A 23,860-nucleotide genomic window follows, 5' to 3' on the forward strand; every position below is an offset into this window, starting at 1 on the left:
GTTTTAATCACGCAATAATATGTGTATATATATATTGGAGAAAGCTAACGGAACTTCCGATTCTAGTATTTCTACAGTAGAGCTTTCCGTAAAATTGATCATCATAATTTGTTTCAATTTTGCTTCAACTCTTAGAGTGTGAAATTTTTAACCTTAAAAAATCATTCTTGCAGCCAAAAATTCCAGTTGTTCAATGACCAAGTACTGATAAAGGAGCCTGGTAAAATTAAACAAACAGCTGATAACATTCTCGAAATATTTTATTTCCAACTATATTAACGATTTGAGAAATAAATAAAACATCTTTCTCAGGTGTTTCATCGGCCAATGATAAGGATGATAATTCACTCAGAATCTTGGGAAAGAAAGATTATTGAAATATCGCTTATATGAACGAGAAGTAAAATTAGCGATGTGTGCGTGGAAGGGCAGATGAACGTGGTAAACGGTAAAGCTGCAATGTGGTTTTGACAGTTACGGTTCGATGTATTGTTTGTATGCATAGTTCAAGAACGGGTCCACGGGAGAGGCTGAGAGCGAGCACGCAATGCCGAATGCCATTCAAAGTACAGAAATTGAGAAACCTTGAAAGTAAGTTGTTCCCACAAGGCAAGCCAGGCCAGTAGGAGTGAGAGAAAAGTGTATGTATGTATGTATGTGTAGATACGGTGGCAGGGAACTGAACTGAACTCTGAACTTACTTATGACTCGCTGGTGTTGGTAAAATGGAGGCAGTGAGTGACGTTTTTGCTCCAGTAGTCAGCGAGTGCAGCCCGTGACAACTCGTGTGGTCGAGTCGTCGAGTGTTCCTTTCATAACTGTGTGGCAAGGTGGCAACGCTGGCTCGGTTAATGTGAAAGATCTCAGATCATCCAAAAATAGATAAATGGACGACGACCCAAATGTCCGTGGTTTTCTTCGTTTAACGACAATGTCTAATTGTTGAAGAAGCATGGAGGTGCTGAAATCCACCCAGGAGATCGTTCATGAAGGATGGCTCATTAAATCACCGCCCACAAAACTCTGGAGAGCAGTGAGTGATACAACCATTTTTTTTCTTCGGTTTTTTCAACCTTTTCGATCTTCTAATCATGCATTTCACTTGATATTCTCATTGTTTATTGCCCTTTCTTGCAATGTACAAGAGACTACTCTACTAAATTTTATTATACTTTACCATCCTAACCTACTTTTACCTTTTTGTCGTGCAGCTTATCACTCTTGTCTAATATTTGAATCCTAACCTATCCTATTGTACTGTGATATAAATATTTCCCTTTTATTAATATTCCGCTCACTTGAGAATTTTTTACATTGCAGAGATGGAGGAAAAGGTGGTTTGCACTGCGACACAGTGGAGAATTGCCTGGCCAATATTTTTTAGAATATTACACTGACAGGCGTTGCCGTAAATTAAAAGGCAGAATTGATTTAGATCAATGCGAGCAGGTACAATATAATAAATCTCTTTGAGTATAGCTTCCTATTAGAATAACATCATTACTCTCGCATTCTTAATGTTTATAGGTTGATGCAGGTTTGAGGTTTGAAAATCGAAAACAGAAGTATCAATATATGTTCAATGTGAAGACACCAAAAAGAACATACTATTTAGTTGCAGAGAGCGAGGCTGATATGAATAAATGGGTAGATGCAGTGTGTCAAGTTTGTGGGCTAAAAGCTTATACGCAAGATGAGGAACAACAATGTCAAAGTAAAAATGTGGTTATGTTTTTTTGTTTTTCAATTTGATGGCTTTTATATAAGAAAGAAACATATTGTTTTCAGTATTTCCATTTGAGTCACAAGAATCACCTCCAATTTCTCCAATTAGTACGATATCTGGCCCTTATATCCCCATCAGTGAATGCATTTCTGGACGTCGTCTAACTGATACTAGTTCCTTAAATTCTGCAATGGGCCAAGTGCAAGAGCATTACGATGCTCCGAGGAGACTGGCACCATCACCACCAAGGTCTCCAACAACTACTGACGCAGAGAGTGTTTTTACTGATGACGAATGGACGGCACCAGTACCTAGCGTAAATTGGGAAACATTTCCATCATCCGGTGAATCAAAGTCAACTGGTGAAGGAGAGATCGGTTCTTGGAGTGTAAGGAAACGTTTTGGGAAACTTAGAATCGTAGATTCAGCAGCACCGCCCGTTACGGAACAAGTCCCAGTGCCTCCAAGGCCACCAAAACCTCCTCACATGTTGCCGGAAAATCCAGGTCATAATTACCTTAATTTAGATGGTACTACAGATAGTTCGAAGCCAACCACTCCTGCTACTCCTGCACCATCAACGCCTGCCACAGCAATAATAACGGATGAAACTTACGATTTTCCGAGATCTCATCAGCCTGGCCAAACGGCTGATAATAATACTAACACCATAGGACGATCTTCTAGGCATTGTTACACAAATGCAGCACCGTCGAGTGTGGACGACAGAGTCTTTAGATATGATTTCCATGATGATGAGCCTTCCAGTCCTCGATCTGAAAGTTCGACAACTGCTACATATTCTAATTTGCCAAGTCCGCTCATCAGAGATAGCTCCAACAGCGTTCCGACAACAATGGCACCTCTGCCACCTGTTGTTTATAGGGAATTGAAACCGGGTAGAAAAACTAGCGACTCTACCTCAGTTATCAGTAATGAGCCGTCACCAGGTCCTGTGATTACTATGTCGGAAATTGGATCTTCCGAGAATTCACCAGCTGAACCACCAAGCATCAACAGAAAGCTCAAGCCTCCTTTGAATAAATCCCCGATGGAAAATCCTTTGCAGTTGGCATCTCCTCCGGGAAGAGGAAGAATCAGAGCTGCTCCAAGTCCAACTCCGCCTACACACACGCACCCTGCGTATCATCTTTCAGCGTCGGACGATGATAATAATGGGAAGGACAAACAAGAGGTTGGTCACTCCTTATTCTTGATTTCTATGATTTTCTGTTGATACAATTTTTTTCTTTGGAAGAGAGTTCATTACCTCTAGATTAAGTAAATACATTTAAATAATACACGACATAATAATTTACAGATTTATTATTATCAAGAAAACAATACGTTTATCCCCGCATCTAATCGGCGCTTGGTTGTGCTACAATACTTGGATCTCGATTTGGAAGCTTCCGAGAGTTTTGCTTCTTCAGCTTTACCACCAGCTCAATCTCCACCAAATACAACAGTGTATAAAACTGTGGACTTTTTGAAAACAGAGGCCTTTAATCGTACCAGACAAAGAGTAGAGGAAGAGAGGAAGCAGTGTACTGATGAATTTACATAGCGTAAGAACTCCTAAGTTTATAATATGCAAATTTATTTTATGAGAATATCTAAGAAGTCATTGTGGTTGAACTATCAATTTTGAAATGTATTGCATTTAGTGTCCTAAAACTGTTTTTCTGCGGTAGTGCGGTATGTTTTATTTAAGAGACTGCGGAGAGCAGTACTTACTTTTGGAGAGACCATCTCCAAAAGTTACTTTAGCTTTGCTGCAAGCAATGCAACATAAGCATTTTATATTATAATGTGTAGCAATACTAAATGGACCAAAAACGTAATGTAAAGCTATGTATGCAAATAGTAAGATAGAAAAATCATCTACTTTGGCACTTATTTGAAAGAAAAGAGATGTTATTAGCGAACTAAGTATTATTATGTTTAAGTACATATTCTGATTTAAAATTTGTATAAGTATAAGAATAGGTGGTAATATTTTAAATCAATGCAACGAAGTACGTATTTTATGGCGTGGCCACAGTTTGCAGATATACAAAAATTTCACGTACAAAAGTAATTGAAATACACTGCGGCTTTAAACATTTATGTAACAGATATAACTTATTCATGTAAGATATTACAATTGTGCAAGAGAAACTGTTTTTTTTTTTGTTCAAGCCATAATGAAATAAGTGTGTACATTTTTATTGCATGAAATTGTATGTAGTATATTCTAACTTTATTTTTATAAATGCAATATTGTAACGATACTAAGAATCGAATCGTTATTCTATATACATTTTATATATTATATTAACAGAGATTCGATTCAATATAGTTTAGGCAGATCAATGCACTAATCTTCTTTTTTTGAGAGTACGATCTTGATATGAACCAAAAAGTTAATGATAGTTATTAAATAAAAAAAAAGTTGAATCATGTATACTTTTGGTGGTGTAGCATCGAAATTTATGCCACATATCAAAAATGACGATAATCATATCTTTTATGTTACAAAGAATTTGTAAAATTGATTGTAAAATATTTTATAGACTATACCTCAAAAAAAAAAATATTTTTGTCATTCCATCCCGCTGGGTTGATCCTTTATATATGAATGTAGCCAATTACATTATTATGTTGTGTAATATTTATAAAATTAAACGAATATACATCAATTACAAAGAAGCTGTGACAGTGTGATAGGGTTGTATCTGGTTGTTGTGTCTCAATCGTTTCAACACCCCGAACAATTTATATTACCGATAAATCTCGGATTTACCGATAGAGGCTCGGGTAAGAAAGAAAATTGGTTATAGGATATTTTTGATTCGTATAGTAAACGTTAGCTGTCGCTAGTGTAAAGTCGAAGAGGTCACTGGGACAGATTCGCGCGCTTTCCAAGATGGCGAGAAGTGGGGGGGTTGGGGTTTGGTATGGAACCCATCATCGGTAAATGAGTTTCATTCGCTATTCGCTCAACAGTCGTCGTTCGTGCGTCGTGTTTTGTCTACAAATTTCAGCAGTGTCGCATGCTCTTTTGTTCTTCTCAGTGTTTACGGTGTTAACTCGTATAATAAAATCTTGTGGATCGTTTTTCCTTTATAATTTACTCCATCGAAAAACCATTCATTCTGTGTGGAACTATTCGTTCTGTGTTGGCGCTACACTTTTAAATAGCCAGTGTTATTTTGCCGTGCTATTGGAATACCTAACGCAAGTGATAAAGCATCTGTGCCACGAATACATCAGATTGGACCTAAGGAGCAGATCATCCTTCAAGGTAAATTTTCTAATCTACTGCTTTTCGTCATTTGATAAAAAAATTGCGGTTGTCCGAAATATGCCAAGCAAGAGCCACCTGTTGAAGATCGTTCAAGCGCTCCGTGGTCCACCATCTCAAAAATAATCCTGTGACGTCACGAGCCTTCAAGTGAAATTTTCGGGATTTCATGCACTGTTACTAAATGGCGTTATTGAAAATGTCAAATTACCATTTTCAAAGGCGCAATGAATAAATTGTTTGTATATTCATGAGCGACGATAGTTAAAAAGACCATGAATTATTCGTATTGAATAAAAGTTTAGACTGAGCTGCCATAAACATGTTTCGCGCCCACTTGCGTCGTGATCTTCGATATTCTGGTGTTGTTTACTCATTTCATTACTGAATGAAATTATCCAAAAGATGACTATATAGTTGTTATTGATATATTGTAGCTATATCCAGCTATTTACATATATCAAAACGTAAAATTATACATAAACAGATGACTGTATTTAATTACTGTGTATTTGTGAAGTAACGTAATTGTAGGTTCGTTTTTCCTCGATGCCAAGATCTGTATTCCGCAGCAGTGAAAAGGGCACGAATATCTTCCTTGAAGCGACTTATCAGTGAAATGGTCATTCGTTACAGTTTCTTTCCCAAGAATATTTTTCAGGTTTCGTCAGCGTAACAATGAATGTTTACGGTTTCTCTCGTGCATGCAACATCTACTCATTATAATTCCTCACATTGTTGTTGCGTTATTGCTGCTAAATTGCGAGATTTCAATTCCTTGCTCCTCGCGTATAAAATAAGAAATTCTCACGATAATAATCACTTAGTTTGCTCGTTGATTTTTGCATCTCCCTTGTGAATTACTAACACCTAACAAAGCTGTCATTATTTTCGTCAATACGGTATTACGCGGAACCACACGATTAACATAACTGTTTTATTTTCTTCCTTTTATACAGCTCTGATTTTTACTCAACTATTTCAATGTTTATTGAAAATAGTAAGACTGGGAGGGGGGGGGGGGGGGAGGATCCAAGAAGATAAGATTTGGAATCAATAATTCTTAGTTACTTTTTCGGTACACTTGAACTTTTTGTAATATGTTTTCCCAGGACCGGTTTGGGACTGTCTCCGTTGCTTGCAGGTACATCGACCTGTAAAAGGCAACCTCCCACGCTTCAAAGAACTCGCTGGATCTATCTCGTCAACCTCAAGTATTTGCAATATCCTGGAACCTTGAATCCCTTCAAATCTTCCCGCTGCACACTTTCTTGGTTCTCGTCCAATTTGACCAGTAAAATTTTTACGCAAAACTTTTTTATTCCACCGCCTAAATAATTCCCTATCTCAGCGTGACGATCGACCCAGCGAGAAGTTGGATGAAAAAAACTTTCGTGGCATCCAAGCTTAAATTTCATAATCCATTGTTCGCTGCATTTATTCGACTTACGAGAAAGTAAATAGTGCGATTCTTCGGGGTTTTTGAAGCATTCTAAATCCGGCTCGAATTTTCCCGGTATGGAAATGGACAAATTGGACATTTTTCCAGGGTGTCGCAAGCAGTTAGGCAAATTGGCATTGCAAGAATTCCTGGGTCGACCTTTGAGCGTTATTGTATAATCTAGCCAGGAGTATCCAGACAATAACTACGCGTAATTACATCCGTCAATTATTGGCCATACTCACGACTGCCTCGCTAACCCATTATTTATCTTGGCCGTTGATAATGGTACACGCGCTTGCATTCCGTTGACTACGTCCTTAAAGAGACCAAATCCGATTCATCCGTTGGCTTATACTGCAAACGAGTTTTTTCCTTTCTTAAACACACCGTTTTCCCAATACTAACCAAATCATAGCGATTCTTTCTATTTACCATACGTATGCTTGTTAATTGGGTAGTAATTATTTCGGCGAGGTAGTTTTTTATCAGAGCGACATTCCAAGAAGGAGCAATAACAATTTTGACAGTAACGAGCGGTAATTGGCAGTGAAGTACATAAGCATCGAACAGATGGCTCTCATCAAGACGCTCGTATAAGAAATAAACGCGAGCGGCGCGTACCTCGGATGCGCGCGCCACCTGAATCAACTGTGTTCCTAACCTCCATTCGGTAATCTCGAATCTATCGTAAACAAGCCATGCCTTTGTTCGCCACAAGAATCGACTCGAGCCAACTTATTCACGGTATTACGATGAATCCTGAAAGAGATTAGAGAGATTTGAAACTCGGGGATCCTTGGAATTTCTAGTTGCGAGGCTGGGATTTAGGGTTAAAGACCTTATCCGCGAACCAGTTCCGATCGAAGAAAAGCGCGCGTAGCCACGATGAACATGGTCTTTCCTATACCAATACCACATATACGCACACGGATTACAGTCGAACTGTGTGTATGAATCTTAGCGATAGCGATCCAGCGATAATTTCATACGACTCACGTTTGATTTTATCGGAACACGGTCAAAGTTGCAAGTTCGCTCGAATCATCTGAAAAATATTTCTCTCTAGCATGATATATATGTTGTTGGTGAATCCAGCTATTTTGTTAATGTATATACTTACAAAGGGGCATAGGCGAGAGTTTCGATCGTTAACCAGCCAGAGTTGGAGGAGTATCGACAGTAATTCTCGTGAAAAACTTCCGTCGACCTAGTTTATCCTCATTTTCCTGTCATTCGTTCGTTTATCAATTTCCTCTGAGAGTTACAACACAGGGGAGGACTAATTTCAGAATTTTAGTTTTATCGTACCGTTGCGATAATTCGAAATGAGACAGTTGCATCGCGGGGCAATCTTTGAGTCGATCGAGAGTGAAAATTAGAGCGAATTAACGCGAGCTTCAGATTTCGTAAGTGTTTATTATGTTTACGAAAGGATTCGCCAGCTGAATCTCAACCGCGACTCGCCTTTGTTTGGCCCAGTGAACTCGAACGGGGGGTGCTCGTCAGCAAAATTCCACAACTTCCCTCCCTCCCATCCCACCTTTGCTCGATGAGACGGTTGCAATGGAAATAGGCTATAAGGGGGAATTGAGAATGGGGTGGGGGAAGATTCTCCGTGCGCGCGCGATGCGTTTCATTATACTCGATACACTCGTTGCTCTCCCGATATCGTAGCTACGTTCCGATTCCGTTTATTATATTCACCGTAGGATTTCATTAGCCTAATTAGCAGCTCTCGTTACGGCCAATAATTAATAGCCAGCTAACCTCTGAAAAACCCATCGGTGGTAGCTTCTTTCCTAATTTATTCGCGGTAACCAGATATTTAACGAGCTTCGCTCGCGGAATCCACGCTTCACGCTCGAATGATTTTAACGTGTCTTTGCACGTCGTAGCAGGTGTAAACACACACGACAGCTGCGCGACAACTGTGCTGCTGTCAAGTGTGAGTGCGCTCTAAATCAAAACTAACCTTTGCTTACTTGCCGCCATCTTTTTCGCGCCAGCTCTTATTGGTGGCTGGAAAAGCGTAAAGGAAAAAGTTGAAAGTTATCTTTTGTTTCTTTTAGTGTTAAAGAATTGTCACTACTAATTGTAAAAGCTGCGTAAATTGTTGGCAAATCCTTCTTTCACCGAAGCTTCTCGAGAACAATAAAGGATCATAAATGTCTCTCCTCTAGACTCCTTTAGGTGGCGTCTTTTCATTGGACAAAGAGAAATTGAGCAACTGGTTGGTTTCGGTAATGGTGGTGGGGGTGGTGGTGGTCCGATTGGGCTCTCTTCGGTCAGTATCTTACGTAATACGGCCCTGAGCACTCTTACAACGGTAATGGCAGCAGGCAAGGCTTCCTTCTACAGCGGGACGAAACCCGTTTCTTCTTACATGACAGTTTAACGATTTCCTCTCCTCCTGTCGCATAGAAATACCCAAAATTATTTCTCGAAAAGCCTGGTAATTTTATCAGAGCCGAATCACGAGGAAAGTCACGTTTAACGTTCGAAACACTGTTCACTTTGATGTAGAGTATAAATAAATGACGAACGGGGAAAGGAGAACTGAAAATGTGGTTCGTATAGGAACCCGTTTCGGTTACATCACGGAAATATGCTAATTGCGTCGCGTAATTAATCGAGAGAGAAATTTTTCTACTCGCGCGGTGAGTCGGTTGTTTTGTAAACCGAAACAGTGTTGAAAAGTCGATTTTTCGCTTGTTCGGGAACATTCTTGCACAGCCAGGCTGCTTTCTAGACTTTAAGGTAGTATGGAAATCTCGAACTCGATCGGTTACCAAGGGGCCCTGTAATCTCCTCTCGAAATCAATCCGCGCGCTGAGATATCGAATTCGTGGTGAACCGCATTCGGAATGAGTGAACAAGTAGGAAAACCATACGGCGAGTGTTCAAGGAGCCAGGATATCCTGCCAGGACACGTGGGAATTTTCTTCATGGCGAAGCATCGAACTGTGAACGTCGCCAAATTAACTATTCTATATTTTCAATACTAGGGTTACGTTTTTATTTATATCCTAACGAGGCTGTGACTTAGGACGTAAGGAGGGGTTGGGGGGGGGGGGGGCAGTATAAGCAGAGCGTGTCCGAGTGAGCAACGAGCGGGCTACTGCCTGCCGTCTATGCATCTCTTCCATGCAAAAAAAATAGTTCTCTTTTTTCGCTTCTCGAAGGCAGTATATACGAGCGAATCGCTAGAGAACGGACTGGAAAGCGAAGTAGAGGGGTTAGGGAAGCAAATATTTATATATATCAGTTGGCTTCCCGGACGCTGCAGTTGGCGTTTCACGCTACCACACACAAACGTCGCTGCGCACCCACATTCCATCCTGTCTACGGATCCTTTGTGTACCAACACGCTTCTCGTCTCTTCTTTCCCCCCACTCCCCTACCCACGTATCTCCCCACCATGCTTCATCGATCGAATCAAGTCCGCAATATCGATCGATCCTCTGAGCTCGAGGGAATTTGAATCATCGCAACGTGATGGTGGCGGTCGCGACCAAAGGCTTTTCACACAGGGGCCGGAAGTTGGTCGTCGCAGGTGCTCGAAAGGCGTTAGACACGATAGAGACGACTATCGATCGTTCCCTGAACGCTTACCAACAACAGCAATAGCAACGTGTTGTGCAGACCAGCTTTTTCGGGTCACTGTCCTTTATACGTTGGCACGTCGAGTCGATTTCGTTAGAAACGACTAACCAAAATTGCAGTCTCAGTCTTCTTCGTTTCCAAAAATAAAGCTCATAAGAAATTTTCGATTCGTTTGGAATAGGTTACGATCGTTCGGACAGGAACGCTAAAGCAAATCTGTGAAGTTGGAGGGGGGAGGAAAAGGGAAAGGGAAAGATTCTCGACCTGCACTCTGCAGGCGTATGAGAGTCGATCTCAGGGCGGATTCCCACCGAGGAATCGGTCACGACTTCGGTTCGGTTCGGTTCGGGCGCCATGGTCGGCGTGACTACGCCACTAGCGCCACCAACCCAACCGTTTTCCCTCCACTATCGCTAACCTTCTCGAAAGCCAATAGAGTCTTTTCTCCTAACAAAAATATAAACAAAATATCACTAACCTTCTCGCAGTTGCTACACTCTTCGCTCTTTTTTTTCCATATCAATGTCTTTTCGTTCGCAACAATATCTCGGTCATACCATTACCAAGTTTTCAGAAATCCTTAAAAAGCGGCTGGCTCTTCAGCTCTCCTGCCAACCCATTTTGCAGCGGAACGAGCCAACTTCCGGCAACGAGGCATCTGCAATTTCGAACCAATTGCCAGAGCTACCTTGGCCGTCTAATTGCTGCGTTAATTGCTATCGGACCAAGCCTTCCCTGGAAATCCCAGATTACTCAGGAAACTCTACACGGCTGATGAAATTTTTCAATAATTCTATATACAGAGTTAGTCGCGTAACACGTTCAGTGCAGAAAATAAAACGTTTATCACTGTAACTAGGGAAGGTAGAAAATATTTGCAAGCTAATTTTTTTCCCAAACTTTTTATTTGCACTGACGCAAATGTCTTATGCAAACATTTAATATCTCGAATAATTATGGAGATAAACGGTTTCTCACGTACATACTTTGGGCCGTTTTAAGTGTCATCTCCACAGTGTTCATTGAAATAGAGAAAATGCATAAATTAGTAAGTGTGCTGCATGTTGCTTCCTTCCTTACCGTCCGGTGACCCACGGCTATTTTCGTCACTCGAACGAACTCCATGGCTGGCGTTTCAACGTGTCTAGCAACGAACGGTAATTGTGGAGCGGGAAATAGTTGGGGGGAAATAAATATATTTCAGTCGTCTGGAAAATGTGCACGTTTCTCAGGGAATCGTCTGAGCAATGCCGGCAGGTAAAAACACTACAAATGATGAAAAAGCGTGAGTGTGTGCGCGCTCGCGTGTGTTTGTGTGCGTGGTGGTGGCCGGACTTCGGGGAAGCGATCTTTCGCCGACCGGCATTCCTCGTTAAAGACGCGAGATAGCCGATCAGCGCAAAGCCGGCAAAGTCCTGCCAAACGAGCATAGAAAAGCCATTCAGCCAGTCCCTGTCTCTCGACGTCTCGCCGGCAGACTCGAATAATTTCATGTATTATTTATTCTCGCATTCCTACTTCTTTTAACCCCGGAAGCTGCTATAACACAACTCTGAAGATTCTGATCGGCCCGATGATGAAGTATTACTATTATATAAATATGAATTTCAATAAAGATCTGGGCCAAGTGCACGCCATTTTTTCTTCAGCTTTCAGACATTTCAGGGTGTACTTGAGAGGCTGCTGCGTAGGTGTCCGAGGAGAAGCACCGTTAGTGTTCTTTTCATCGTCCACTGTACCGTCCTCTGTGTCGATTTACCACTCTCCACTGGTAATCCTTTGAACAATCTTCTTACCTCGTGAGTCGAGTGTTTTCCATTTCATTATTAAACCTTGAGGAAACGTTTCTTTGTAACGGATCCAATTAGGCGGTTTTTCATCGAAATGCGGACAAGAAAAGTGTCGGCGTCGTGTCCCTTTAACCGCGAACCAGTGTCATCGACCCTCGAGAAAGGTCAGGAAGCAACGGGCTCTCTTGCTCGCTTTTTAACACGTCTGCTATACTGAGAAAATTGCGCCGCTCTCAGATTTCCTCGCGCGTGTCTTATCGTCATCTGAACATTATTTTCATTTTCCTTTCGAAGCCTCCGATCCTCAGCCAAAAATCCACTCGACCCTTGTAACTGCTAGCAGCTTGCAGCTTCTTTTCCAAATTGAGTAAATTCACTTATAGGTTTGCCGACGCCATTTTCCTTTATCAGAGGCGTCCCACAGTCGCAGTCCAATGCCAATTAATCTTTCTGCGTTGAATTATACGTGCGCGAGATCATCCAGTTTGCTTTGAAATATTATTCTTGATCGCCGTGAGAGTACAATGACCGGTGAGAACTCGCTGATCAGGAAAGTTCCAGTGAGTCAGACTTTCGCGGATCGTTGTCTAGGTTATGTCTTCTGCTTGGCCACCACCACCAGTTGCTAATTCGCGTGGCGGTGGAAAGGGGGAGACACTGAGCTTGAGAAAGGAAAAAAACAATGCTCCTACTTTTTTATTTTTCGTGCTTGCTGCAGTCGCAGGAAATAACTTTGCTATTTCTGATCAGGATTGAACGATTCTTGGGTAGTTGTATAGACATTGAGAAATCACTGGTAGATCGCCATAGTGGATGAAACTAGCCAAGAGAAGAAATACAACAAGACTGATTTTCTCTATATGTATATTGTGCTTATTTCTCTGGACCAGGCATTACTTCTATGAAGCTGGCACCTCACCTACTAGCATCTTCCTCTTCTTTAGTTTTTTACGACATCCCAAATAGTGTTAAGTAGGTTCTACATGGTTCTTTATTACTTAAGATAGTATAGAGCTGTGAAACTAATCAAGATACGCGAAGGACAATAATTTTTGGGAGATAAGGGATTTTTTCTTAGTGTCAAGTTGACCTCTTGTTTCTTTTAAATTCGTTATTCTTACCAAACAATAAAACTATTGTTAAAAATATTATAGAATCTTCAAATGAGTTGGGATGTCATAAAATATTGTAAAAAATTGACGAAGGTGTCAGGTTTGCACAGATGCCACCAGTTGCTAATTCATGAGACGAAAGCAAGATGGAGACAAACTTAAGAAAGATAGGAAAATATATTCCTTTTTTTTTTATTTTTCGTATAGGCGCTGCAGTCACAGGAAACATTTCAGCTATTTTAGGCCAGAGTTGACTGATTTATCTTGTTCCACGAAAAGCCTATTTTCACTTGGGAGAAAAAGCCTATTTTAACCTTCGAGTGGAATGTGTGCTCTTCCTCTCTTTTATTAGTAAGAAAAACATTTACACAGGAAAGAGAGGTAGCTCAACAAAGAGGGAACCGATTGTGGACGGAGAAAGTGACTGGGAAGAAACCAAAGTTATAGCTTCGAAGAATAGGATAGAGCTGTAATTATACCAAAAGAGTTTATGCAATAGGCGAAGCAATAGGCATAAGAAATTAGTTGCGTCGGCAGTGTACAGCCGTGTCTATTTATTATTGGATCGATAAGGTCGACGAACCGTAGTGAGTTGAGGTTGCACTAAAGAGCCTACGGAAAGAAAGACAACTGAGTCGAGTCTAATTTAATTTGCTCTTATCATTCTCCCCCCCCCCCTCTCTCTCTCTTTCTCTCTTTCTCCACCCCATTCATTTGTCCCCCCTATCGAATTACAAGCCTCACCGTCCAATTCCTCCAAATGAGCCCAGGATGCGTGCATACATACAATAGTGGTTCCCCATGAATCACGGAAGAAACCGAGAAAACTCAATTAATCGATTCTCTACTCTTCCAACAATCGATAACGATGAAACTAAAATTAAATTCTTCGCGAAACGATTCTTAAAACAACAGCGCCACAAAGGGTGAAGTAACAATGGCTTTCCCGCGCTTTTTAGCTTCTCGCGTAGAGCCTGTCAACCCTGACGAGCTCTCTTATTTCTTTCGCGCATTAATCATCACGATTTACCCGTGTCGACGATGAGTCGAGCACTCTAGCGCGATAACTCTCGTGATTCACTGAAATGAAGTTTATTGAAAAGTCTCTGAACTTAGTGGCCTCTTTGAGGTTAGGTCACTGCACTCATTGTCATCCGCTTCGAAGATAGTGTAACTGATGGCCCGAGTTAATTATCCGAACAATTAACAGTTCAGGAATAACGATCTTTTCTTCAACACTTATCGCGAATCGCGTGTTGGAGCTTAATAAACAAGAAGAAATGGGAATTCGCTTCGGTGTCATTACTATCGATCCAGCCAGTTGGACAAGAAAGATCACTAGATGGAAGCAGCGATGAAAAATTGTGGGAATTCGGACCCCCCCCCCCCCCCACTTTGGCTCACTTGCGCTTACCAACGTAAGGATCGAGGTTATGGTGGGGGTCTCGAATTCCCACCATAACATCAATACTCGATCAATACTGGATTCAGAGAATCGACATTCATAACAAACCGATAATTCTATCCGGAAAGGGATCAAAATATACGTATACTGCTAGAAATTAAACCGTTCCCTTCGTGGTACAGTGTAGCACCTAAATTTCATGTAAAATTTATAGAGAAAGTACAAAGTGAGGTTAGCTGAATCGTAATCAATTCTTATGGTTCGAAAAAGTAGAAAATCTCTCAATAAAATGTTTGGCTAGAGGTAGATGTCTCTCGTGTCGCAATAGTGGCGTTCGGTAAAAGTGCCAATTTCAAAGCTCCTGCTTCTGCTGAATCCTACAAATACGGTATTTCGACAATTTCAAATCATTCCGTAATCAGCAGAAACCACTGAAAGTACTGAAATTTTTGAAACCTGTCAAATGACGTATAGAATTCAGTGCTTTCAATGAATCAGCTGATTTCGGAGTGCAATCATGATTAACCAATCATATTGAATATTTCGGTAGAATATTTCCGTAGCTACTAGACAGTGAATGCAACCAATGGTGAATGTTTGTAAATTTCAGAGATGTGCGTGAGACAAAAGAATGATTGCGACTTGAGTACAAGAAGAAATGGAAGATTAGTGGCGGAAGGACTGTAAAGTGTTGCGCTTAGCATCAAGCTCGTTTCACTGTTTATAAATAGAAGCTTAAAATTCCCACTCGTCTCGGGCGTGGCAGCTTTCCTGAAGCTTATTGGGGGGATCTATGAGCGTCGGATGAACGACAATGATCCTTCAAAATCTCTGTAGCTCTAATGAATTTCCTCATTTATTTCTCTACCAAAATAAACTTGTGTATTTTCGGCTCTCGCTAATACCGTTCTTTTTTCAGATTTTCGGGGCACGCATTCACGAGGCACGCCTAAAATGTCGCTTCCCATTTAAGAAGGTGAGTGGAGGATTCCGAGGCTGAGTGTGCATTCCTCGCGATCGTCATGGATGGACGGTTCAGCGTCGATTGTTGAAGAATAAACCGGAAGTATGGGAGAGGTAGTGGTAATTACACCACGCAATCAACGGGAAATGGGAGCGAACTTCCGAATTCCACCGTTTCAAAATCTCTCTCTCTCTCTCTCTCTCTCTCTTCGTTGTCCTATTTCCTATTATATCACGAATAAATTTGACTCGAGATGGAAAAAGAGAGAAAAGCCAGAAACAAGAATCACATGCAGAGCCTTGCGTTTGCTTGCTCGATGACGTCACTTATCCAAGCTATGTCAAGGTCATTAAGACAGTGTTTATTTGTCTGATGAGCCAGGTCCAATAAAGCGATGGAAAGCCTCGAACATAAACTATGTATTTGCGGTCATTTTTGTAAAAAAAAAAAAAAAAAAGAAACAAAAATCTGTATTTCTCTGAGTATCTCATAGGAATTTGCGAGTATCTGCTTATCAGTGTCGTTTCGCCACGCTTTTCACCCACCAACGGAATTCGAGACACGCGATTCTCGAGCAAAAGTGGGCAAGGCAAGGCTTGTTAATTCGGTGAAACGGCTCTCTCCGGTTTCTCGCGCGATGAGCGAATCAAGCCATTTATGGCCACTGATTGTTTCTCTCCTGTGTATACTGTTTATATTATATTAATGTAACAACCGAGCATGTCAAGGTTGCGCAATGTCATGGATCCAGCAAGTCGACTCTGGCTTGGATCGATTAACGAACAACGCGGAGAGAGAAATGACAGATGCGAAAAACTTGATCGACGTAGAATCGTTGATCGTTATAGAAACTCGACCGAGAAGCGAGAAACTTTCTCATCTACGTTAATATGATTATCGTGCTCCAAGGGGAGAATAGAGTTGTTGAGAGATTCGCCTTTGTAGAGAATTTAGGTTAAACGATTTAATTGGCTTTGTGTGTGTGTGTGTGTGTATGTGTGTGTGGCTGTGGTTGTGGAGCGTGCGTGCGCTTTCGTGTGCAACAGGAACGCCTGTAGGGAGATCCGGGATGTTCTGGCGAGCGTCAGCTGAGCGAGCGAAGGTCAGGGTCGTGCAGGAGGGTGTGCAATCGATGCAAGAGAGGAGAGCACCCCGTCGGCGCAGTTACCATGACGACCAACATCTCCTGACCCAGAACAACCGAGGACCAGTCGCACTCGCGTCATTCTCTTTCTACGCGTTCTCCAATTCCTCCCCAAACCGGAAGTACCATGGAACCATCCTTCCATTACGAATTCTTCCAGTGCTCTTTTTAGAAGATGAATGTGCGTGTGACAAGTCGAAACATTTGTGTTTTGCCCACTTTTTCATAATACGTTTTGCTCTCAACGATGAGACAGAAAATTCACGCAGTCAGCTGTTATTACGTACAAGTTTAGAACTCTCTATGATTGAATTCTAGGACAAGAAGTTTCGGGTGTACAGGATGAAACAAAAGACTAACAAAAATATATAATAGTAGCAAGATTGGAGCTAAAGTAAAGTTCAGATTGTTTCAAGTACAGTTTTAAATCAGTGTGTCTAGTCCAGTTTTGTCAGATTCGATTTGGTTTCAAGGAGAAGGCAAAAAATTCGTTACATTTTGTTTTTTATAATATACTGAAATGTGAAATTCTAGGTTGTGCGAAATTTTAGGTGCAAAATGTGAAAGAAAAGTGTAACGATAATGTTCAATAATGACAAAATAGCATGAAAGTAAATTTGTAATTATTCAAAAAGAGTTTCAAGTGAGTGTGCTTGATTTAGTTTTACCAGTTTCGTTTCTCTTTCAACAAGAGGACAGAAAATTCGTTACCGTCAGTTTATTAATACGTCAAAGTGTGAAGCTTTGGTTTTCCTCTCGTACAAAACCATAAAAATGTTAAGGTTCATAATGTGAAACAGATACAAATTTTTTCAATAAAGTGCAAAGTCAAGCGTAATAGGTGCTATTGTTCAACCTACATTTATGTAAAGCTCGTTATAAATTTATATCTGAGAAATAAGATTGACAAATTTCATTGTGAAAATAATGAAGAGACCTGATGTTGATAGGCAAGGAGTTCTAGTGTCTCTTTGCAGAAAACAAGACTGATATTTGAGAGAATTAACTTTATTCAACAAGTACACTATATTTGATAGACTGTATTATTGTGTATATATATATGTAGAGACAGATAGAGAGAAAGAGAGAGAGAGAGAGAGAGAGAGAGAGAGAGAGAGTTAGGTAAAAGCATGACGGAGGGCTGGAATGAGTTGAAGGGCCCGGAGAACAGGTTCTCCAGTGGTTGGCACCAGCGAGTTGGTGTATCTTTGGTTGCAGACTGGTTCTTCGGCGTGTTTCAGAGCAGCGGGATGTCGAGTGGAGGTGGAGCAGGGCCTGGAGGAGGTGGAGGTGCTCTCAGTCTGATGGGCTGCGTCAGGGAAGCTTCCCCACCCCCGCAGACCCAATACCATCATCATCATCGTCATCATCATCATCCGTCGGGTAACGTCGACGTTGCCAGACAAAACAGCATGGATCCCCTTCCAAAAGGTCAGTTTCTTCTTCAATTTTAATATCATCATTCAACTTGTAACAATTACAATTACTAAATTAGAAAAACCTATTTTTATCTTTTTTCAAATAATAGAGTTCATTCTATCGTTGTTATAATAAATCATCTGATTTTTTCAATGTATAATAATTCAATTTACGAAATAAAAAAAGAACATTTTTGCTGTTTTCTTACAAGGGAGTTCATTACCCTGTTGCTACAATAAATCATTTGTTTTATTCAAGTTACAGTAATTAAAACGACCAAATAAGAAGGGTCAATATTTTCGCATGACAGAGTTCATTACATTGTTGTTACAATAAATCCTATGTTTGATGCTCATCGATTAAGGCTTTCGATATCGAGTATGGCCCTACACTTTTCATTCTCTGCCGTACATATACCGATAGAGTCTGAAGGACGCCCTCCTCGAAGATTTCTCTTTGCCGATTGTCGCCTACCTCTGGCAAAAAAAAAAGAAACTAAACGTCACGCGGTAGGAAATCTTCTCGAGGTCGACCAGTCCTTTTTTCCAAACGAACTCTCGTTAATTCCAACTCTCGCAGTGGCCTCGCGAATTTCCTGGTCAGCGACCCTTTTTTTATCGACGACTAATGTCTCTCAACTTCCTTTCCTGTCTTTCGACAACTCCAAAATCAACTGTGTATTTTTTTTTACATTTTCAGCGTCCTCCACCTTGTACCGTGCATCAACAACACTCATCTTCCGAGGGCTCGTTATACGAAACCACTTTTTCGTTCATCTCGGCTCTCAAATACAACCAGATTTTTATACAAATTTATACAAAAACTATTCTCACTCAGACTTATCTTCTAAAAGCTAAATATTAACTGCAACTTTCGTTTTTTCACTTTAAAATCATAATATTTAGTAGCGACGGTAATTATTAAGTAAATAGAGAACTCTGTTCCACAATCTAACTGCTACAAATTAGCATTTTCTTTCGCCAGAACTAATAATTTTACATCAGCATCCCACTCTCTAACGTGTAAAATTATATTCTGATGGATCGATTATCTACTAAAAGATGAAAAAGTGCACAATTTTTTGTAGAGGTCCTGGATAACTTGAGAAATCTTAAAAACCGTTTATATTCAGAACCATCTCTATTTTATTCCTTATAAAATACTAAGGTTTGAAATATTAACTTAGCATCTGGATATTTCATTTTTTTGTTATCATCATAAATATAATCAGAACTATCGGTACAAAGTTTGAGAAAGTCTAGAACTGTCGGGGATGTAGAAAGAACGTCGAATTTACAGGAGTTGAGATGCTAACTTGTGGCAAGGACTGCGTCCTCTCTTTTATTACTCGAGCGTCCCTTCGTGTACATCAGAGACCACAGAGTACGCTCTTCCGCGTAGCCTTTGATCGTTGCCTCTTTCACCGAACCGAACGGAACGTTATTTTTTACGCCTTTGCAACTATAACTCTTGCCATTGCCACCTGGTACGAGCTTTGCTCGCTGATGCGTGATGACAAAGCTACGCCGACAACAGTGTCAAGTACGCGTTAAGAATCATTTTCCAAGGACTCGTTGCTGGAAACCACTCTCGTTCCCCTCGGCAAAGGCTAATCGTAGCGCGAGAAGTTGGTTCATTTCCAAGGATGTACCGAAGAAATCGAAAACCCTAGGAATTAATTCCTTTGGCGCGCGAGCTCGATTAACGTTCAACTAATTTGGACAATTTGGTCCTCGGTGACCTTAAACTGTGTCCTCTCGGAATGTCCACATTTTTCGCTGGTTTGATCCATCGATGCTTTAATTAACATTGCGATTGCATTGTTTAAAATGTGGGATGATGAAATTTATCGAAAATATCGACTCGGTAAACACAGAGGTTTACTCGTAAAAAATTCGACAGTGGTCGCTATGTTTAAAATGTTGTATAACCAGGTTGATCGAAAATATCGACTCGGTAAACACGTAGCTTTACTTGGAACAAATTAGACAGCCATCGTTATGCTCGGAAAAAATTTGCAAACGATAAATATTGTTTACATTGAAATAATGAACAAGTTAATTGATATGCAGAATAATTAATTGTATAATAATTAAATTATTCATCATTCGTTATATGAATAAATTTTGTTCATTACTGTAATTGAACATTGTTTCGATTATATTTTTAATATGTTGGATGAACAAATTAATAGAAAATACCAACTCGTTTGAAATACAGCTTTAGTCTTCGAAAAGAGATTATACACTTAAAGAGCTTGTTGTTTACCCACCGATGCAAAAGCTGAGTTTCGTTCGAATTACGTAATCATTGGATAAAGCTGCGATAAGAAATTCCCCCTGCCACGTAAGGAAGGCCGAGCTAGGATAAATCGACCGATAAAAATTATCACTTGCGCGGATTCCACAATCTTATCGACTCTGTTCTTTCGTTATCTCAGACTCGTTTTCAGTCAGTCAGTCAGGTGGAGACTGGTAACTTTGTGGTTCCACATGGGATCTTTCGACGTTTATAATGAGGAATTCGGTAATCAGACGTCTCTCCCCTTTTGTTATTTATAACAGTAAATAAAATGTTATTTCATTAGTAATTAAAACGTTGGTTTCATTGCAGAGCCGAAGAAGCGAAGATTCCATCCACTGCGAGGACTCAGGAAGATCTTCAGACGCAAGAGTCGTGGTGCTGCGGATGCCAGGATCAATTCTGCCAGTGTTGACCGGGACTCCGATCCTTCCCGGGCCCACAGGGAGGATATAACGATGAGGAATCCTGCGGGAAGAAACGAGGAAGCTCGCAGCAGAAGCGCCAGTGAATTACTCACCGATTCCTGTGATAAGGACAGGTTGTTTTGAATCCAACTTTTTTATCAGAAAAATTCTTCGGTTTACCACCCACTGTGCTCGTGGACCAATGATCTATTCGGTTCCATTATTTGCAGCGTATACCTAGGTCGAAGAGACACCGAAGACTCGTTGGTGAAGTTACGAGGAGGTGCGGGCAAATTATCGGTCTCTCACGACAGTGTTTTCCCTGGGGAAGTTCCCACCACGAGACCCCTCTCGTTCCTGAACAGCCTACTGAGCCTGGAGGTGAGTCCACCTCGACTCTCCAAATTTACGACACTCCGGCGTTCACCTGCTGAATTTTTTAAACGATTCAGCGGATTGCACGAAGCTCCTCTTCCCATCTACAAGTTTCTGACCCAGCCTTCGGCTTTATATCTCGGACCTACCAGCTTTCATTTATTGAAACCACTGTTGCTCTTATATATTATATATATTTTTAGCAAGATTACGTTTCTTCCATCCAACGTGGAATTCTGTATTTTTCCAAAGAGCCAGCAAGTTTCTTTCAGAAGGAAGTGGTTTTTCTGATTAAAATTCTAGTCGATTGGTTAGTTGTAAGCAAACGTTGCTAGGGCTCTTAAGAGTGGCGTTAAATTATTTTCGTCGCGTCTGGCTTTTCGGCGTTGTACAGCTTTCAAGGAGGAAGCTCCTTTCTAGCCAGGCGCGGCGTGTTCGGAGAAGAGTAAAGAAAACAAGTGGCGAACGTTCCGTCCTGATAGCCGAGGAAAGTCCGACGCGGTTGTGTTTTCACGTTCGCGTGGATATCCGCACGTGCACGCGTGACCTGAGTTTCTTCTTTTCTTATCTCGTTTCAGCGACGCCAGGCCAGAAAGAGCAGCGAGATCGAGAACAGGGACTACAGTCAAAATGTCGTTCAGAAGCAAGGATTGTCTCACAGGGTAATCGTTTTTATCGATTTTTTTTCTGTCTTTTCTATGAGCGAAATAAATAAATAACAAGATCAGGTATTTTGATACTTTTCCGATTGAGACTCCAAGGCAATGTTTGCAGGTGCTGGATCAAATAAAGACGGTCATAGAGAACCGGAACCAGCTAGCCTCCGCGACCGCGACGGATGCTTCGGGACAACACGTAAGTACAGAACTCGAGATTAACTCTTTGTTGGAGCGAGAAGAGCTCGCTGGGAATGCCGAGCTGAGGTAAACGTGAATTTTTCTCCCTCGTCGAGCAGTATTCATCGTTTATCTCGTTTCATTTTCACTCTATCGTATATTAACAATTTAATCGTGCTCAATGTTATCTGCTTTTAATCAACACAACCTCTTAAAATTCTCGCCCAACAAATAGTTTCTCTTTTACCCTTTCGCACGAGTAATCAAAATCTTTAAATTTTTGTTTCGTAAACAAAACTTTCGAGTCACAATGTACAAAGGCTTTGGATCTTTTAGCGACTATTAAATATTTTATTTATATGCGTTTCAGGCTTTCGCGGAGCATTATCAGCAGGAAACCACGGAGGTGAGATATGATTACATTTTGATTTCGCGCCCGTACAAAGCGTAGCTACGAGCTGATTATTTATACTATTTGAATCATACATATTTTCCTCGCGCAGTCATAAAATTAAGTGTAGTGTTAAATCGCTAGGAATAATTAATCAAGTTTTTTTCATCAATGAGACACGCGATTATTTTACAGTTAGAATATTTGTTGTGAAAAATGTAGCTCAAATGGGAGTCGGTCTATTCAGTCGCAGAACTTTCTCCTGGAAAGCTTAAAAATTATAATACAGTAGGCTATCATTAGCGGCTTTCATTTGTTACGTCAACCCTATATTTGTTCATCCGGCGCCTGTTAGGGTGACAATAACTAGAAACATTCGTTCTTACTACACATTTTGCTAAATCAACAATTTCTTTCTCTTGCAGGATCGTTTCGCTAGCTTGGAGAAGCACGAACGGATTACAGAGGAGATTCAGCATAGGGTGAGTGTGAATTATAAAGACTGCGCATTATTCAACTGTTTCACGTGTTGCCCATTGTCTCGCGAAGCACGACCACGCCGTTAAAGAAATACACTCGGTGTATAAAGTGATTCGCCTTTCGCGTGGGATCCTTCGTGGAAACGATCTGGGTCATTTCATTGGTTAAACTCCTTCTGCGCGGTCCAAGAGGTCAAGTACTTTTTGTACAGTCTAGCAAATCTTGCTCACTGCTAGAAAAACATATATATATATATTCTCTACAGAATTTTTATGTCTCTACTGGAAAAGAAATATTGTAAGTTTAGTGTCAAAAAGAAGGCTAGTGTAAGAGTACACGCATCGTCCATTATCTACCAAGCTCCCGTTATTTGGCCCCCGGTTCATCACCTCTCGACATTGCTTGGCTTACTTTTAACCCAACAAAAATCATGGGAAATGTTTTGCCCAATTACTCGAAGAAAATAACTTGTCGTATTTTTACATTTGCATGCCATGCATCTTATGAAAATTGTGAAAAATAATGTTCTTATGCTTTTGTAATGAGGAAGAATGTGAGAAATTCTCCCTGGTACAGAGGAGATCAACTTTACCGACAGTTGGTACAACTTTATTTTCAATCGGTAATATAGACTTATCTTTCACGCATGCGAGTTTTTCAGTGAGTCCAGTCACGTGCATATTAAATAAGTAATTGAAAGAATCGCGGGTATAATAATGTTTTTTTTTTTTAATTTATGATCATAGTAAACGTTTTATGTCAGTTATAGCTCCTTTTCACTCGTTTTACTTTAGTAAGCTATTTTGCACCTGTTGTTGTGGCAATAGTAGGCGTAATAAATACCGTGAACAATTGCAAGGAATAAAAATGTAAGACCGGTTGTGGTACAATTGTAGTAGGTAAATTGCGCAATACGCAGATGCTGGCCATTTCCTCTGCTACCGGTCGAGGGTCATCGGGTCACTGACTTCGAACAGAGCCCGCTGCACACTGGCAGTCGTACTTTCAATGAATCTCAATTCGTCGCTAAAGGATATCACGCTTTTCTCCTTACCAACGGTAAAACAAATTCGTAAATAGTGCAAGATCTATTAATTTTCCTTGGGACATTTCTCGTACAAGATTTGACATTTTCCTGATACGCAAATCCTAGAAATGTTGATAAATATCAACTCGT

General features: G+C 40.7%; 2 protein-coding genes across 8 annotated transcripts in view; both read left to right on the forward strand.

Moving 5' to 3' along the window:
* The first annotated feature begins 509 nt into the window (after window positions 1–509).
* Window positions 510–4,374, forward strand: dos (daughter of sevenless). Of its 2 annotated transcripts, none has more exons than XM_066727488.1 (5): window positions 510–1,033; window positions 1,321–1,449; window positions 1,528–1,714; window positions 1,789–2,921; window positions 3,048–4,374. In XM_066727488.1, the coding sequence occupies exons 1-5, from the start codon at window positions 953–955 to the stop codon at window positions 3,291–3,293; spliced, it is 1,776 nt and encodes a 591-aa protein (XP_066583585.1). In that variant the 5' UTR covers window positions 510–952; the 3' UTR covers window positions 3,294–4,374. The 2 variants fall into 2 exon arrangements, with proteins under 2 accessions (XP_066583585.1, XP_066583586.1); XM_066727489.1 differs by lacking the exon at window positions 510–1,033 and having other exon boundaries at window positions 1,329–1,449; window positions 1,528–1,544; window positions 1,616–1,714.
* Window positions 4,375–4,654: 280 nt separating this feature from the next.
* The window catches only part of LOC136773666 (dentin sialophosphoprotein-like), a 29,157-nt gene continuing 9,951 nt past the window's right edge, over window positions 4,655–23,860 (forward strand). The window contains exons 1-10 of one of the 6 annotated variants that reach the window (XM_066727482.1): window positions 14,634–14,754; window positions 14,977–15,199; window positions 15,286–15,342; window positions 17,716–17,905; window positions 20,507–20,735; window positions 20,832–20,982; window positions 21,555–21,638; window positions 21,751–21,831; window positions 22,183–22,218; window positions 22,629–22,685. In XM_066727482.1, the coding sequence (XP_066583579.1) occupies window positions 17,725–17,905; window positions 20,507–20,735; window positions 20,832–20,982; window positions 21,555–21,638; window positions 21,751–21,831; window positions 22,183–22,218; window positions 22,629–22,685 (819 nt within the window). In that variant the 5' untranslated portion in view covers window positions 14,634–14,754; window positions 14,977–15,199; window positions 15,286–15,342; window positions 17,716–17,724. Of the gene's footprint in view, window positions 5,013–14,633; window positions 14,755–14,976; window positions 15,200–15,285; window positions 15,450–17,715; window positions 17,906–20,058; window positions 20,420–20,506; window positions 20,736–20,831; window positions 20,983–21,554; window positions 21,639–21,750; window positions 21,832–22,182; window positions 22,219–22,628; window positions 22,692–23,860 lie in introns of those variants that run through there. The other 5 variants (XM_066727479.1, XM_066727478.1, XM_066727480.1 and 2 more) reach the window with 5 other exon arrangements.

The sequence above is a fragment of the Prorops nasuta genome, unplaced genomic scaffold (genome assembly GCF_024137725.1).
Source record: "Prorops nasuta isolate Cenicafe-Biocafe unplaced genomic scaffold, Cenicafe_Pnas_1.2 PNAS00005, whole genome shotgun sequence".
Lineage (NCBI taxonomy): Eukaryota > Metazoa > Arthropoda > Insecta > Hymenoptera > Bethylidae > Prorops > Prorops nasuta.